Genomic DNA, 14,765 nt, shown 5'->3' on the forward strand with positions numbered 1-14,765 from the left:
TCAGTTATGTGACGTTCTAGCCTAAATCATCGGCTTGCTCATTACACTCATTAGACAAGGGCCCACAGGAATTTATGGCCCATCACCACCACAGCCGGGTGTACTGTGTTCACCCTTCTGTTCTGACAGTGTTCAAACTCAATGGAACAGGTTTGGAAAGTTAAAAAGCTTACATGGGTCCCTGCCAGCTTTTGAAGCACTCTTAGCATGAGTTAGTGGCAGTACAGGTGGCATGGCTTCTCTGAGGGTAAAATGAGAATGAAGAATCTGTGTTGTTCTGAGCCGTGGTGAAGCACCAACGCAAGGTATTCTGTGTTGTTCTGATCCGTGGTGAAGCACCAACGCAAGGTATTCTGTGTTGTTCTGAGCCGTGGTGAAGCACCAACGCAAGGTATTCTGTGTTGTTCTGAGCCGTGGTGAAGTACCAACGCAAGGTATTCTGTGTTGTTCTGAGCCGTGGTGAAGTACCAACGCAAGGTATTCTGTGTTGTTCTGATACCAACGCAAGGTATTCTGTGTTGTTCTGATCCGTGGTGAAGTACCAACACAAGGTATTCTGTGTTGTTCTGAGCCGTGGTGAAGTACCACACGCAAGGTATTCTGTGTTGTTCTGAGCCGTGGTGAAGCACCAACGCAAGGTATTCTGTGTTGTTCTGAGCCGTGGTGAAGTTCTGAGCCACGCAAGGTATTCTGTGTTGTTCTGTATTCTGTGTTGTTCTGAGCCGTGGTGAAGTACCACGCAAGGTATTCTGTGTTGTTCTGAGCCGTGGTGAAGTACCAACGCAAGGTATTCTGTGTTGTTCTGAGCCGTGGTGAAGCACCAGTATTCTGTGTTGTTTTGAAACAGATTGCTTTTGGCGAAGATCAATTGTAATTGAGGCGTGGGCCCATTTGTATTTGACAGTTGTGTCTGAGGGATAACACTATCCAAATGTGGCGGTTACTTGAAACCGTTGGAGACCCAAAGTGCCTCAAAACACATTTTTGGGACTTGGGAGCGATGTGAGCAAATTAAACTGCAAACATTTATTCAGCATCAGAGCCTCATCTTTTGATCTGTGCAGTGTGTGAATTAAACATGGTTTGATTTACGATGATTATAACGCCAACAACAATAAACTTGAACAAGATGACTTCAGTATTATGTCAATTGTACTTGCCTAAAATCAGCAGTCATTTTCCAATGGTGTATGTTTGTGTTCTTGTCAGTTCCCGAAAGTGCAAATTTGGTAAAATGTCCCTCATCAAAATGTTCCATTTCCAAATGGCTTTTAATGACATGTGGATCTGTAAAATGTCAATTTTACATCGGAGCAAGAAATGATCCGAGTTCCTCGAGAAGCCGTTAAAATATATGACAAAGCCAAACCACCCACCAAAATGGCAGTTTGTTTAGCCAGAAAGCAGTGGAACATTAAGGCTGCACTTATCAACAACGCTTTAAATGACCATACAGCTTTGTTTCCGTCATTTAAATCTAAAGACCGACAGAAGATAATCAGCTCTGATCTAATAGCTCTCTGGTGAGAACGTCAGAATGTCAGTTGCAGAACATTGCCTCAGATTTGATCAGTCACATTTTTGTCTTTTTTTTAAATGAACAGACAGGATACAGGTCTCACTCACAGGATACACTCTCCCGGACAGATCTACTGTCTGTTTTCCTATGGGTTGACTCCTCTGTCTTTGCGTCGCCCGTTCAACATGCCCTGCCTCTCTAGTCTCTGTCCTCCCCCTCTCCCTGCCTGGCCAACAGATGCACGGAGCTGCGTGAAGGCATCCGTGGATATTTGACTTGACGTTGTAAATATTTTTAAAATAGCCGTTTCAAACAGAATTATTGAAACATTAGTCCAAGGAGGCTGAGGTGATACCATGCTAGTTACCATGCTGGTTAGTTACATTTCATCTGTGTTTATATGACACTAATTTCCACAGATGCTTTGTGCTCATCTGAATTTGTCTGGTAGCCTCTGTTTTTTTCCCCCACAACCGCCCTCAATGGAACAACACCAATGTGGATTTGATACTTCACCAACTAGACTAGACTTAATTGGGGAATGATGACCATAATGTACGGTGCTCAGCACGTCACTCCGCTGAGATGAATGTCTCAAACACATTTTTACGAGAGAAGGGTATAATCAAACTGTTAGGTTGTTGGGGGTGTCTGGCTAAGCATATGTGGAACATACCACATGTGAACAGCCCGACATCTGTGCCTCTTTTTTCCCTTCCAGTCCTGTTTGTGTTGTGGAGGCAGATGAACAGGCTGTGATCCCCATGTTCTGGTCCCGACCCTGTTGATACAGGCAGAGTAAACAGCCATCCATCCTCCTGGCCCTCCCTGTTGCAGGCTACCACTGGCTGGTGCAGGGCTGGAGGCTGGAGTGGTACATTACATTGAAGTCAGACGAGACCCACCCATCTGTACGACTGGCTGTAAATCCACCTCCTTTCACCCTGAGACGGGTCAGGGCCAGGCTGGGGCTGGACACCATCCGTGTAATGTTGATACGCTACAGAATGTGCTCTTGTTACAACGGAAATGTAGTCACAACCAAGATGTGTGTGGATCTGAAAGGGCTGGCAGGCGAGAGCGAGGGCGTCGTCAGAGACGCCCGGCGGTCCTCCTCTATTGGCTTATTAAGGTCTGATGTCATCACTGACTTGCATTTATATAACAGTCATTTAGTCAACAGTCTAGGTCAGACTCCAGACCAGACTACTGAGATGGTGTCCCTGTTCCTTTGGGGGGGCGTTTCCCCTCAGGGCTGGTTAGGGTTTAGACTGAAGCAGCACGGAGAAGGATTCCATTAAACTCCACTACTGCTGGACGCCGCCTGTCTGCCCAGCCTAGCCAGCCAGCCCAGCCCGCCCTCACAACAGCCCCAGTACAATACGGCCCAGTGGAGCTCTCTGCCCTGTGGTGACCTTCTCATGAAAGCCCTCTGTGCCGAGGGCTGAGACTACCCGCCATGCAAACGGTGGCAGGCGTTAGCCACTCTCAAGGAATGCACAGTGGTTCATATATAAAAGGGTCAGTGCCTCGAACTCAGTAGAACTTTGTCACTCTGAGGGAGGTTGAGTATCGCTGTTGACTCTACTGCTGCCTGTCAGCTGTGTATTGTGTCGTAATTGGCCTCAAGTGGGCCACATCTCCTGTACTGTATACATACTGCATATTGACCAGGGCTGGGGCTGTGGGCTGTGTAGGTGGGACACACTGTGGTCACTATGTCAGACGGCTCGGCTGACTCCTTGTGTCACGTTCGGGTCAAACGGGCTCTGCCATAATCAGACAATGGGTGCTTTATGGCCAATGGGTTGATCAGCCCCTAACTCCATCCCCCTGAGACATTCTGCACATTGAATGTGAAGTAGCCACTCCATGACAGTCCTCCACAACCACCATGCTTTCCTTCACTGACTGTTGTTCATCTCCTCATATTCTTTCTGTCCTCAGACCGAGAATTTGGACGCCTGCCTCAGTTTCCTGGACGCAAGAGGAGTGAATGTACAAGGGCTCTCCTCAGAAGGTAAGACTGAATTCTTATTTTTTTTATGAAGATGAATGTATAATGATGATTGTTAACCCATTAGGCTTGAGACAAGGCTAGGAACTAGGACTGTGGTTGTACGGTTTCTTAAGCTATCGGTCGGTACCCCAACTGGACTCTGAAAATATTTATATTTCTTCTTGATTTGGGTTATTGGGTCACGGAAGGACGGTGAATTTCTCATTTGGGTCTCGAGCTGAAAAATGTATCACAGGATGGAAGGAAGTTAATGTGTCGTTGAGAGTTATAGCAGGATCGGTCAACCTAACTACACATAGTTTTTGAATGGCCCATTTGAGGTTACTCTCCTCCTACAAGCTGCTATGAATCAGATATACAGCCCTACTCGTATGGGTGTTAACATGTCTGAAGTTGCCCCACAGTAACTGGCCAACTGTTATTTAAGACCAGTGTTTGTTTCCTGGACCCCCGTCAGTTTAACTCCCCTCTAAAGTTTGGCGAAGTGACGAAGCCCTTGACCTGTCGGAACAGCCCAAATAGCCGCCCCAATACTCTGACCAGATACTCTAAATTCTGTCCCCCTAAAAACAGCAAAGTGACTTTGCCAGTCTGGAATAGAAGAGGGTACCTAAATATACAGGCTATTGGGTTACTTTTTTATAGCCGTGGGTCTCTGTCCCCCTGGGCCATGTGTATGAGGAGTGGGCCAGGCGTGGGTCTCTGTCCCCCTGGGCCATGTGTATGAGGAGTTGGCCAGGCATGGGTCTCTGTCTCCCTGGGCCATGTGTATGAGGAGTTGGCCAGGCGTGGGTCTCTGTCCCCCTAGGCCATGTGTATGAGGAGTGGGCCAGGCGTGGGTCTCTGTCCCCTGGGCCATGTGTATGAGGAGTGGCCAGGCTTGAGTCTCTGTCCCCCTGGGCCATGTGTATGAGGAGTTGGCCAGGCGTGGGTCTCTGTCTCCCTGGGCCATGTGTATGAGGAGTTGGCCAGGCGTGGTCTCTGTCCCCCTAGGCCATGTGTATGAGGAGTGGGCCAGGCGTGGGTCTCTGTCCCCTGGGCCATGTGTATGAGGAGTGGGCCAGGCGTGGGTCTCTGTCCCCCTGGGACATGTGTATGAGGAGTGGGCCAGGTGTGGGTCTCTGTCTCCCTGGGCCATGTGTATGAGGAGTGGGCCAGGCGTGGGTCTCTGTCTCCCTGGGCCATGTGTATGAGGAGTGGACCAGGCGTGGGTCTCTGTCTCCCTGGGCCATGTGTATGAGGAGTGGGCCAGTCATTCCATATACCCCTAAGCTAGTGAGGACTATGCTTCATTGAATTAGCTGTGGGATCTGCAGACTTTTGAGGCCTCCATACGCTTGTGCTTAGTTTTTACGAGGCGTGGAATTTGAAAAGAAACGGGACGTTTGATGTACTTGGAGGGTATAGGATTTTTCCAGAAAACAATCTAATAATCCTCTAGGAAAGAAACTCCAGAAAGGCGTCTTGTGGGCGACCTCAGCCTCAGATGTGCCAGATTTAATGATTTTGTTTGTCGCATGCGTCAAAGTCCCGGAAACACCCCTGATATAACTTCATAGCAAGCAAACAAAGACTTAATACATGGCATAATAAAACTGGACTTCCTCATTTTCTGTTCAATGAAAACAGCCAACAAACGGTACAACAACCATTCAATGTCCAGCACTCTTTTGTTCTGCCAGGGTCTTCAACACCCGCTTTTCAGTTCTACCAGTTAACCCGCAGATAGGTTCATCCGTGCCCGCTGAGATCTATTCAAGGGTCACTCGCTCTAGTCTAAACCAAATATTTTAAAAGCAGGTGTGAACCTCTAAAAGTGTCCTTCCTGCAGTTCATAGCCATGTACAGCGAGGGGTCATCCGTGGCAGGTCATTAAGTGGTGGCAGGGTCTGTACGGTGAGGGAGAACCATCTGGACGGCAGGGCCCTGCTCTCACTGTGACGACTGTGACATGAGCCCAAACCTACTCCTTGATCTCTGTGGGCACAGATGCCTGTTCGAATAGGTCTGTTTTTCCTAGCCTGGTTAGCACTTAAACGCCTCTCCTTGCCGGGTCAGTGAGGACACGCATACTCACCCTCCTGATCCCCAACATGGTGATCACGCCTACTGTGTCCACCACTCTGTAAAACCAGCAGTCCATATATTCTGCCTTCATCAGATAACTAGCAGGAAGATGCACAGGTCAGGACCAGTTCTGGATGTAACTCAGATTGTCAGCTGGTTGGGGAACAGAGTAGCTGAAAGGGGAAGAGAATGTTTAATACGAGGTTTAAAAACCTCAGATCATATCACTTTTGAAAGGGAAATGTATAACTTCCTCTTTCTCTATAGTCAAAGTTTGCAGCCTTGGTCGTTAGGGTCAAATGTTATTGAAAGAGGCCAGGGCTAAATCGGCTCGCGTCTGGGGATTAAATCCAGGAAAGATTAATTGGGTGGGAGCGGTTCAGCAGTCCCATTTTTCCTCAATACTTTTCCTGTACCATTCAGGCCTAGCAGAACCCTCCATCTACCTCCTCCGAAGTCCTTTGTAGCTCGTAAAATCCGCCCCCCAAAAAGACAAAAGGTTAAATGAAACCGCGTCAACCACTTAAAAGTCCCTCGAAGCGGGGCCCATATACTCTGACTGTGGCCCAAGGAGGACTGGCCCCAAAGTGCTGACAGCACTTAGCCCACGTTGCTTTGAAACTGGGCATAAGACATGTGCTCCTGTATGGTGGGGCCAATGGAGCTTAGCATAACTAACCATAATTGGATAATTCTGAGGGAGAGGGTCTCTGGAAGCAGGCTGAATAGAAAGAGTGGGAGCAGGCTGGTAAAGCAGGCTGGTAAAGCAGGCTGGTAAAGCAGGCTGGTTAAGAGCAGGCTGGCATTAGAGGAAACCCTATCATGGTGGATCTCCCTCCATTAGTCGATATCTGGATCAAGTTCAGTTCCATTTTCCTCAAAATCGCAGCTGTTTTGTTTTTCTCTAAATGACAACCCTGCTGCGATATCTGTGTTTAATGAATTTGTTCCACATCCATATGAAGCACAAGGAGACAACTGGTCACATTGATATCAAATGTCTGTATTTGTCTGAATGTCTGAATAGATGTTCACATGGTCAACTGCTTCTATCTCGTACTCTATATGATGGTTTTCCTTGAACCAGATTAAGCCTAGTCCTGGACTAGTAAACACTTTCAATGGAGATTCTCCATTTAGCATGTTTTTTAGTCCACAAACAGGCTTAATCTGGTTCCGGGTAACTGGTCCTTCATGTTTCAAATAGGAACCTCAAAAGGCCCTGTATTTCTGTTGTGCTATTGTTTTCTACACAGTAAATCTCAAATTATTCTGTGGCCAGTGACAAATTGCTTTGCCGAATGAATGTGGGACGTTTTGGTTCTTCAAGTGAATACTGCCCGTTTGGACTGCTGCAATGTAACAGTATAAATGACTGCTTCCTGGAGTTTGAAATCGAAAACGTAAAGATTAATCTTTCCAACTTTTTGTAATCGCCAAACAACAGGCCAAGAAAGTTGAGCCCCGTTACGTAAACTGCTGTGTCAGCTGTTGAAATCTTTCAAACAGCCTCTGTGTCAGCTATTCTGATATGAAAAGCCATTTCACAAGTGGATGCGTTAGCGCTCCGATGACGGGGGCTGAGCGAGAGATACATTTTCATTCCTGGATTTCAGATTAATCATATCACAGTTGATAGGCTCCCTTTGTTTTGCAGGGAGAAGTGAACTTTAAAAGCATTTTAGAGTAAGTTTAGAGTGAATGTGTGCAACCTAGTCAGAACCCATTTCTCACGAGGACTAAGTCACTCAGCCAGTGGTCTTAGGTGAATCCCTAGTGCAATAATTGTGAAATAGTCCATATCAACAAAATGGTTACAGTTAAATTAGACACTTGTTCCGTTAGTAATAGCACACTGTACCTGACTCACTATTTCATTCTCACTTCCTCATTCTGAGACGAAAACAACACTAGATACTCACTTCCCTTGTGTCAGATGTGTGTTTGTGTATTCTCTTAGCCAAGCCAGGAATCACACAGGGCGGTTAATATATGTCATTTAGCTAGCTGACGCTTTTATCCAAACCAATTATAGTACTGTGTGCATACATTTCCGTATTGTTGGCAGCAGCTAGATTTGAACCCACGTTCCTGATAATGATGTGCTCTGTTCCCCTGTCTACCCGTCAGAGATCCGGAATGGGAATCTAAAGAGCATCCTGGGACTGTTCTTCATCCTGTCTCGCTACAAGCAGCAGCAGCAACAGCAGCAGCAGTACTACCAGTCCCTGGTAGAGCTTACACACCAGACCACCGGGGCGGCGCCGGCCAGCCCCCTCAAAACGCAACCAGAGATGCAGTCCAGGTAGGCTCAGTTGTCCTCAATGGCGCCGGGTGAAGTTGGCGCTAGATGCTACATTTTGGGTCAGTTTTGCGTTTTCCTTACCAATGGTTTACTAGTCACATTTGCAGCCACTATGCTGGGGTGTTATTTTGCTTCTGAACACATTTGATCTTGGGATATTTTGACTTTTGTGTACGGTTCAAATTGAGTTGGTCTCGTCCAAACAGGTCCCTGCTATGTATTTTCACACCATTTGTATTTATTATGGATCCAAGGCAGCAGCTAATCTTCCTGGGGTCCAGCAAATTAAGACTGTTTATATCATTTTTTAAAACATTACAATACAGTCAGAGATTTCACAACACACTGTGTGCCCTCAGGCCCCTGCTCCACCACTACCACATATCTACAGTACTAAATCCATGTGTATGTGTGTGCATAGTGCGTATGTTATCGTGTGTGTGTGTGTGTGTGTGTGTGTGTGTGTGTGTGTGTGTGTGTGTGTGTGTGTGTGTGTGTGTGTGTGTGTGTGTGTGTGTGTGTGTGTGTGTGTGTGTGTGTGTGTGTGTGTCGATGCCTATGTTTGTGTTGCTTCACAGTCCCGGTTCCATAAGGTGTTTTTTAATCTGTTTTTTAAATCAAATTTTACTACCTGCGTCAGTTACTTGATGTGGAATAGAGTTCTATGTAGTCATGGCTCTATGTAGTACTGTGGAATAGAGTTCCATGTAGTCATGGCTCTATGTAGTACTGTGGAATAGAGTTCCATGTAGTCATGGCTCTATGTAGTACTGTGGAATAGAGTTCCATGTAGTCATGGCTCTATGTAGTACTGTGTGCCTCCCATAGTCTGTTCTGGACTTGGGGACTGTGAAGAGACCTCTTGTGGCCTGTCTTGCGGGGTATGTATGGGTGTCTGAGCTGTGTGCCTCCCATAGTCTGTTCTGGACTTGGGGACTGTGAAGAGACCTCTTGTGGCCTGTCTTGCGGGGTATGTATGGGTGTCCGAGCTGTGTGCCTCCCATAGTCTGTTCTGGACTTGGGGACTGTGAAGAGACCTCTTGTGGCCTGTCTTGCGGGGTATGTATGGGTGTCCGAGCTGTGTGCCTCCCATAGTCTGTTCTGGACTTGGGGACTGTGAAGAGACCTCTTGTGGCCTGTCTTGTGGGGTAGAGCTGTGTGCCTCCCATAGTCTGTTCTGGACTTGGGGACTGTGAAGAGACCTCTTGTGGCCTGTCTTGCGGGGTATGTATGGGTGTCTGAGCTGTGTGCCTCCCATAGTCTGTTCTGGACTTGGGGACTGTGAAGAGACCTCTTGTGGCCTGTCTTGCGGGGTATGTATGGGTGTCCGAGCTGTGTGCCAGTAGTTTAGACAGACATTTTACCATTTAATAAACAGATAGGAGCTAACAGAGGAACATTTCAACACATTGCAGAAGTAGACAGAAAGTGGACTCTGCCTCTGCCCACTAAGCAATAAAAACAGGAAGGGATCCAGGCCCATGTGATGTAAATAGACAGCCCAGCCTGAGAGAAGCATCTGAAGAGAGGTTTAAAGTGCCACAGATGGGTGGCATTCCCATGGCGAGCTTAGGTTACACCTCCCAACCATCCCAACCAGGCCCTGGTCTGGCCTGCTGCTGGTGTATGGATGTATTCTGAGGTACCCGGTGTTGATCCTCTGGTCACTGTCAGGACTGCGGCAAGGAGGGGCAGAGTTTGAGAGGCTATAACTGAATAACTGAGTCTAGGGGTATTAGCCTGGTTATGGGTGGGAGGGGTGCGCAGAGAGGCACAGCTGCCCCTCATTCCTCCCTCTCGGGCCTCAGCTTTCTGGGACCTCTCCCAGTCAGAGGCAGCAACAAGCGACAGGTGCGGGTCTGATACCCCAAGCCGGGCCTTGGTGATGTCACACAGCAGAAGTAGGCCAGGAGGCCATAAGGAACCAGGAACCAGAGGGCTAGTTAAATGTATGGGGCTGGCTTCCAACAACACCCAGGATCTGCCAGGGTTTCCTCAAGGTCTGCCAGGCCCAGTAACGTCTCATTCCCCTGGGGGAGATTAGTAAATCAACACCCCACGAGATGCGATGCTCCACAGCCCATCACTGCTACAGGAAGCCATTGTTTTCCTAGTAGAGAAGTGGTCGGTGTGGTGGTGGTTTTAATGGAGAACCAGATACGGTGTGTGTCTGCATGTGTGTGTGTGTGTCAAAAATCTGACGCAAACCAGGATGATTAATCAGTCTGTCATAAATATAGGTATTCAACTGTAGGGGAATATGAGGACATGTTACATTAGCCAATTAGCTTGAGCTGTAACGTGTTTCAAGTGAAATATACTCTGAGTAAGCATTCACCTCTCTGCTCGTATGACATGCAGGTTAGCATTTTTCATCATGAATCTTGTACTGCTCTGCAGAGTGGACACTAGTTGGAACAGCCACAATGTCATTGAACCTAACCTTAACCCCAGCCTTAAGCACACTGCTAACCTTAACCCTAACCACACTGCTAACCCTAACTTTAAGCACACTGCTAACCCTAATTCCTAACCTTAACCACACTGCTAACCCTAATGCCTAACCTTAACCACACTGCTAACCCTAATGCCTAACCTTAACCACACTGCTAACCCTAATGCCTAACTTTAAGCACACTGCTAACCCTAATGCCTAAAACCACACTGCCACACTGCTAACCCTAATGCCTAACCTTAACCACACTGCTAACCCTAATGCCTAACCTTAACTTAACCACACTGCTAACCCTAATGCCTAACCTTAACCACACTGCTAACCCTAATGCCTAACCCTAATGCCTAACCCTAACCACACTGCTAACCCTAATGCCTAACCTTAACCACACTGCTAACCCTAATGCCTAACCCTAACCACACTGCTAACCCTAATGCCTAACCTTAACCACACTGCTAACCCTAATGCCTAACCTTAACCACACTGCTAACCCTAATGCCCAACCCTAACCACACTGCTAACCCTAATGCCTAACCCTAACCTTAATCGAAGACTAAAAAGCACATTTTTGTTTTCATACATTTTTACAGTATAGACAATTTTGACTTTGCAGCTGGCCCATCTAGCAGAGGTTTTGCCTCAAGGACAAGACTCATCCCAATAAACGTCAACCTGCGTACCGCATTGTCTGATTTCACAGACGTGACCAGCCCTGTCTGGATCTCCTGACCAAAAATACAATCTAGGACAATGTAGTCTGATCCACCGAACAATGTAGTGTTGCTTTTTATAAAGCAATCATCAATTATCTTTCACTCACTTAATCACACACACACACACACGTCCTACCCTCTCCCCCCAGACACCAGTGAGGCCGATCAGGGCTCCAGCAGCAGGTGCTGGCTATAGAAAGCCTAGTGCTGCAACTGTAAATGTGAGCAGGCCAAGTGCTCTGTGCGTGTGTGCATGCGTATATGTTGGGGGGAAACTCCCCATTGGTGGCCCGCGACACCCAGGAGCCTCTGGGGCTGGAACTGTAGAAGGTAGTGGGGCAGCATCGGCGATCCCTCCCACTTAACTCATCATGTCCCATGGTGAACAAGTTGACCCCCTTGTCTCGCGCTCGCGCCTGCCCACCGCCAAGCCCCGGGAGAGAAAGAGTCGTCTGCTCTATGGGAAAGCCAAGCCAGACCCCTCTAGGTACTGTACTGAGTAGAGTGTCTGTGCCTGTTGGCTCTCTGTTCTGATTTAAAGCCAAGCGTGGTACTGCTACTGTAGTTGGATTAGGAGACTGTGTTGATGTCATCATGAACTGGTAATTGACTGCCTTTATTCAAACTAGTTTCACGTCTATGCTTAGTATTATTGCCTGCATAGGTTTTGATGTGTTACTTTGTGAAGTTGGTTGAAAGGGAGCTATGAGTTGTTGCTTGTGGAGATGTTTCTATATGTCGTGTCTTTAAGTGAATCTACTCTATAGTCTGTAAGTGAATCTACTCTATAGTCTGTAAGTGAATCTACTCTATAGTCTGTAAGTGAATCTACTCTATAGTCTGTAAGTGAATCTACTCTATAGTCTGTAAGTGAATCTACTCTATAGTCTGTAAGTGAATCTACTCTATAGTCTGTAAGTGAATCTACTCTATAGTCTGTAAGTGAAATCTAGTCTGTAAGTGAATCTAGTCTGTAAGTGAATCTACTCTATAGTCTGTAAGTGAATCTACTCTATAGTCTGTAAGTGAATCTACTCTATAGTCTGTAAGTGAATCTACTCTATAGTCTGTAAGTGAATCTACTCTATAGTCTGTAAGTGAATCTACTCTATAGTCTGTAAGTGAATCTACTCTATAGTCTGTAAGTGAATCTACTCTATAGTCTGTAAGTGAATCTACTCTATAGTCTGTAAGTGAATCTACTCTATAGTCTGTAAGTGAATCTACTCTATAGTCTGTAAGTGAATCTACTCTGAATAGTCTGTAAGTGAATCTACTCTATAGTCTGTAAGTGAATCTACTCTATAGTCTGTAAGTGAATCTACTCTATAGTCTGTGAATCTACTCTAAGTCTGTGAATCTACTCTATAGTCTGTAAGTCTCTATAGTCTGTAATGAATCTACTCTATAGTCTGTAAGTGAATCTACTCTATAGTCTGTAAGTGAATCTACTCTATAGTCTCTGAATCTACTCTATAGTCTGTAAGTGAATCTACTCTATAGTCTGTAAGTGAATCTACTCTATAGTCTGTAAGTGAATCTACTCTATAGTCTGTAAGTGAATCTACTCTATAGTCTGTAAGTGAATCTACTCTATAGTCTGTAAGTGAATCTACTCTATAGTCTGTAAGTGAATCTACTCTATAGTCTGTAAGTGAATCTACTCTATAGTCTGTAAGTGAATCTACTCTATAGTCTGTAAGTGAATCTACTCTATAGTCTGTAAGTGAATCTACTCTATAGTCTGTAAGTGAATCTACTCTATAGTCTGTAAGTGAATCTACTCTATAGTCTGTAAGTGAATCTACTCTATAGTCTGTAAGTGAATCTACTCTATAGTCTGTAAGTGTGAATCTGTAAGTGAATCTACTCTATAGTCTGTAAGTGAATCTACTCTATAGTCTGTAAGTGAATCTAGTCTGTAAGTGAATCTACTATCTATAGTCTGTAAGTGAATCTAGTCTATAGTCTGTAAGTGAATCTACTCTATAGTCTGTAAGTGAATCTACTCTATAGTCTGTAAGTGAATCTACTCTATAGTCTGTAAGTGAATCTACTCTATAGTCTGTATAGTCTGTGAATCTAAGTGAATCTACTCTATAGTCTGTAAATGAATCTACTCTATAGTCTGTAAATGAATCTACTGAATCTACTCTATAGTCTGTAGTCTGTAAGTGAATCTACTCTATAGTCTGTAGTGAATCTCTAGTCTGTAAGTGAATCTACTCTATAGTCTGTAAGTGAATCTACTCTATAGTCTGTAAGTGAATCTACTCTATAGTCTGTAAGTGAATCTACTCTATAGTCTGTAAGTGAATCTACTCTATAGTCTGTAAGTGAATCTACTCTATAGTCTGTAAGTGAATCTACTCTATAGTCTGTAAGTGAATCTACTCTATAGTCTGTAAGTGAATCTACTCTATAGTCTGTAAGTGAATCTACTCTATAGTCTGTAAGTGAATCTACTCTATAGTCTGTAAGTGAATCTACTCTATAGTCTGTAAGTGAATCTACTCGGAGGTTTCTGAGCAGTCGTGTTTCTATGTTTCTATATGTAATGCTATGAGCATTGCTGTCTTTTCACACAGGCATCAGTTCATCACTATATTGACAGTTCCGGCTAGATTATCCTTTGAGCTTTAGATGAGCTGTATACAGCATTTGATAGAACTGAAGTTATCAATGTGGTAAGGGATTGTGTAAAGGCGCTAGGCAGCCCCCTGTGTGTCTTTACTTTGAGAGGTAGAGCGAGAGATAATATTCCCACTCCCTGATTTAGCCTGGTTTAAAAGGGCGTGTGTGGGTGTGTGCGCGTGTGTGTGTGTGTATGTGTGTGTATGCATGTGTGGATGTGTGGGTGTGTCACTGTCGGAGGACATCTTCATACCTACTGTCAACAGAGGAATCTGCCGTTGTGGATCATGGAGGGATTAGCTATTGGCTGACCTCAGAATTATGACACTGTTGAGGCAAAGTGAATAGTTAACCACAGCTCATATCTAATAGGACAGCGATGCCTCTCCAATATAGCTCTCATATGCTATGCGCAAGGCCGTTGTCGCAGTTCATGAGATTGCGCTCGGTGATGTATGTCCTAATCAATGTGACCTGGCATATTGTACAGCGTATCTTTACCTCATATGTTTTCTCCACATGGAAATATATTAAAGGTCGTGGTTTGGATAAACGCTAGAGGGTAGGAATATACTGTGGCTTTTATGTTCCAGCAGACTTTATAGGGGATGCATTGGGCCACACTGAAACATGTGCTGTGCAGTCCCCTGTCAGTTTAATTAAGTGAAACACATGCTGCTGTACAATTTCAATGCACTGTAAGCTAGTGTAGCGCTAGCTCTTTCTACCAGTTCCACAGACCAGTAGCTAGTGATCTAGCCCTGTGACCCTCTCTAACTTTAATTAAACCCCATCCGTTAACCTGACACTAATGCCTATTCACAATAGGGCCATCTGAAATATGAAACTCAGGGAGAAAATGGGAAAAGATCCAAGGCACGTTCATGATAAAAGATGAGAAAGGTTTGAGCAGAGTTGTTGCGCCCACGTTGCGGCTTCATCCTCTGGGAATGATGGCTTCTATTAATCATGGCACCGCGGCTATCTTCCCTATGTGAACCATTTACTTTACCCCTCACACAAAGGATTCTGGGAGGAGAGTGGATAGCGGA

At 45.5% G+C, this 14,765-nt stretch overlaps 1 protein-coding gene across 14 annotated transcripts in view; it reads left to right on the forward strand.

Moving 5' to 3' along the window:
- The window catches only part of nav3 (neuron navigator 3), a 245,240-nt gene that overhangs the window by 88,191 nt on the left and 142,284 nt on the right, over nucleotides 1–14,765 (forward strand). For 13 of the 14 annotated variants that reach the window (XM_042317404.1, XM_042317398.1, XM_042317393.1 and 10 more), the window contains exons 4-5: nucleotides 3,467–3,539; nucleotides 7,737–7,911. In XM_042317404.1, the coding sequence (XP_042173338.1) occupies nucleotides 3,467–3,539; nucleotides 7,737–7,911 (248 nt within the window). Of the gene's footprint in view, nucleotides 1–3,466; nucleotides 3,540–7,736; nucleotides 7,912–11,332; nucleotides 11,682–14,765 lie in introns of those variants that run through there. The other variant, XM_042317403.1, reaches the window with a different exon arrangement.

The sequence above is a fragment of the Oncorhynchus tshawytscha genome, unplaced genomic scaffold, assembly GCF_018296145.1.
Source record: "Oncorhynchus tshawytscha isolate Ot180627B unplaced genomic scaffold, Otsh_v2.0 Un_contig_8446_pilon_pilon, whole genome shotgun sequence".
NCBI lineage: Eukaryota > Metazoa > Chordata > Actinopteri > Salmoniformes > Salmonidae > Oncorhynchus > Oncorhynchus tshawytscha.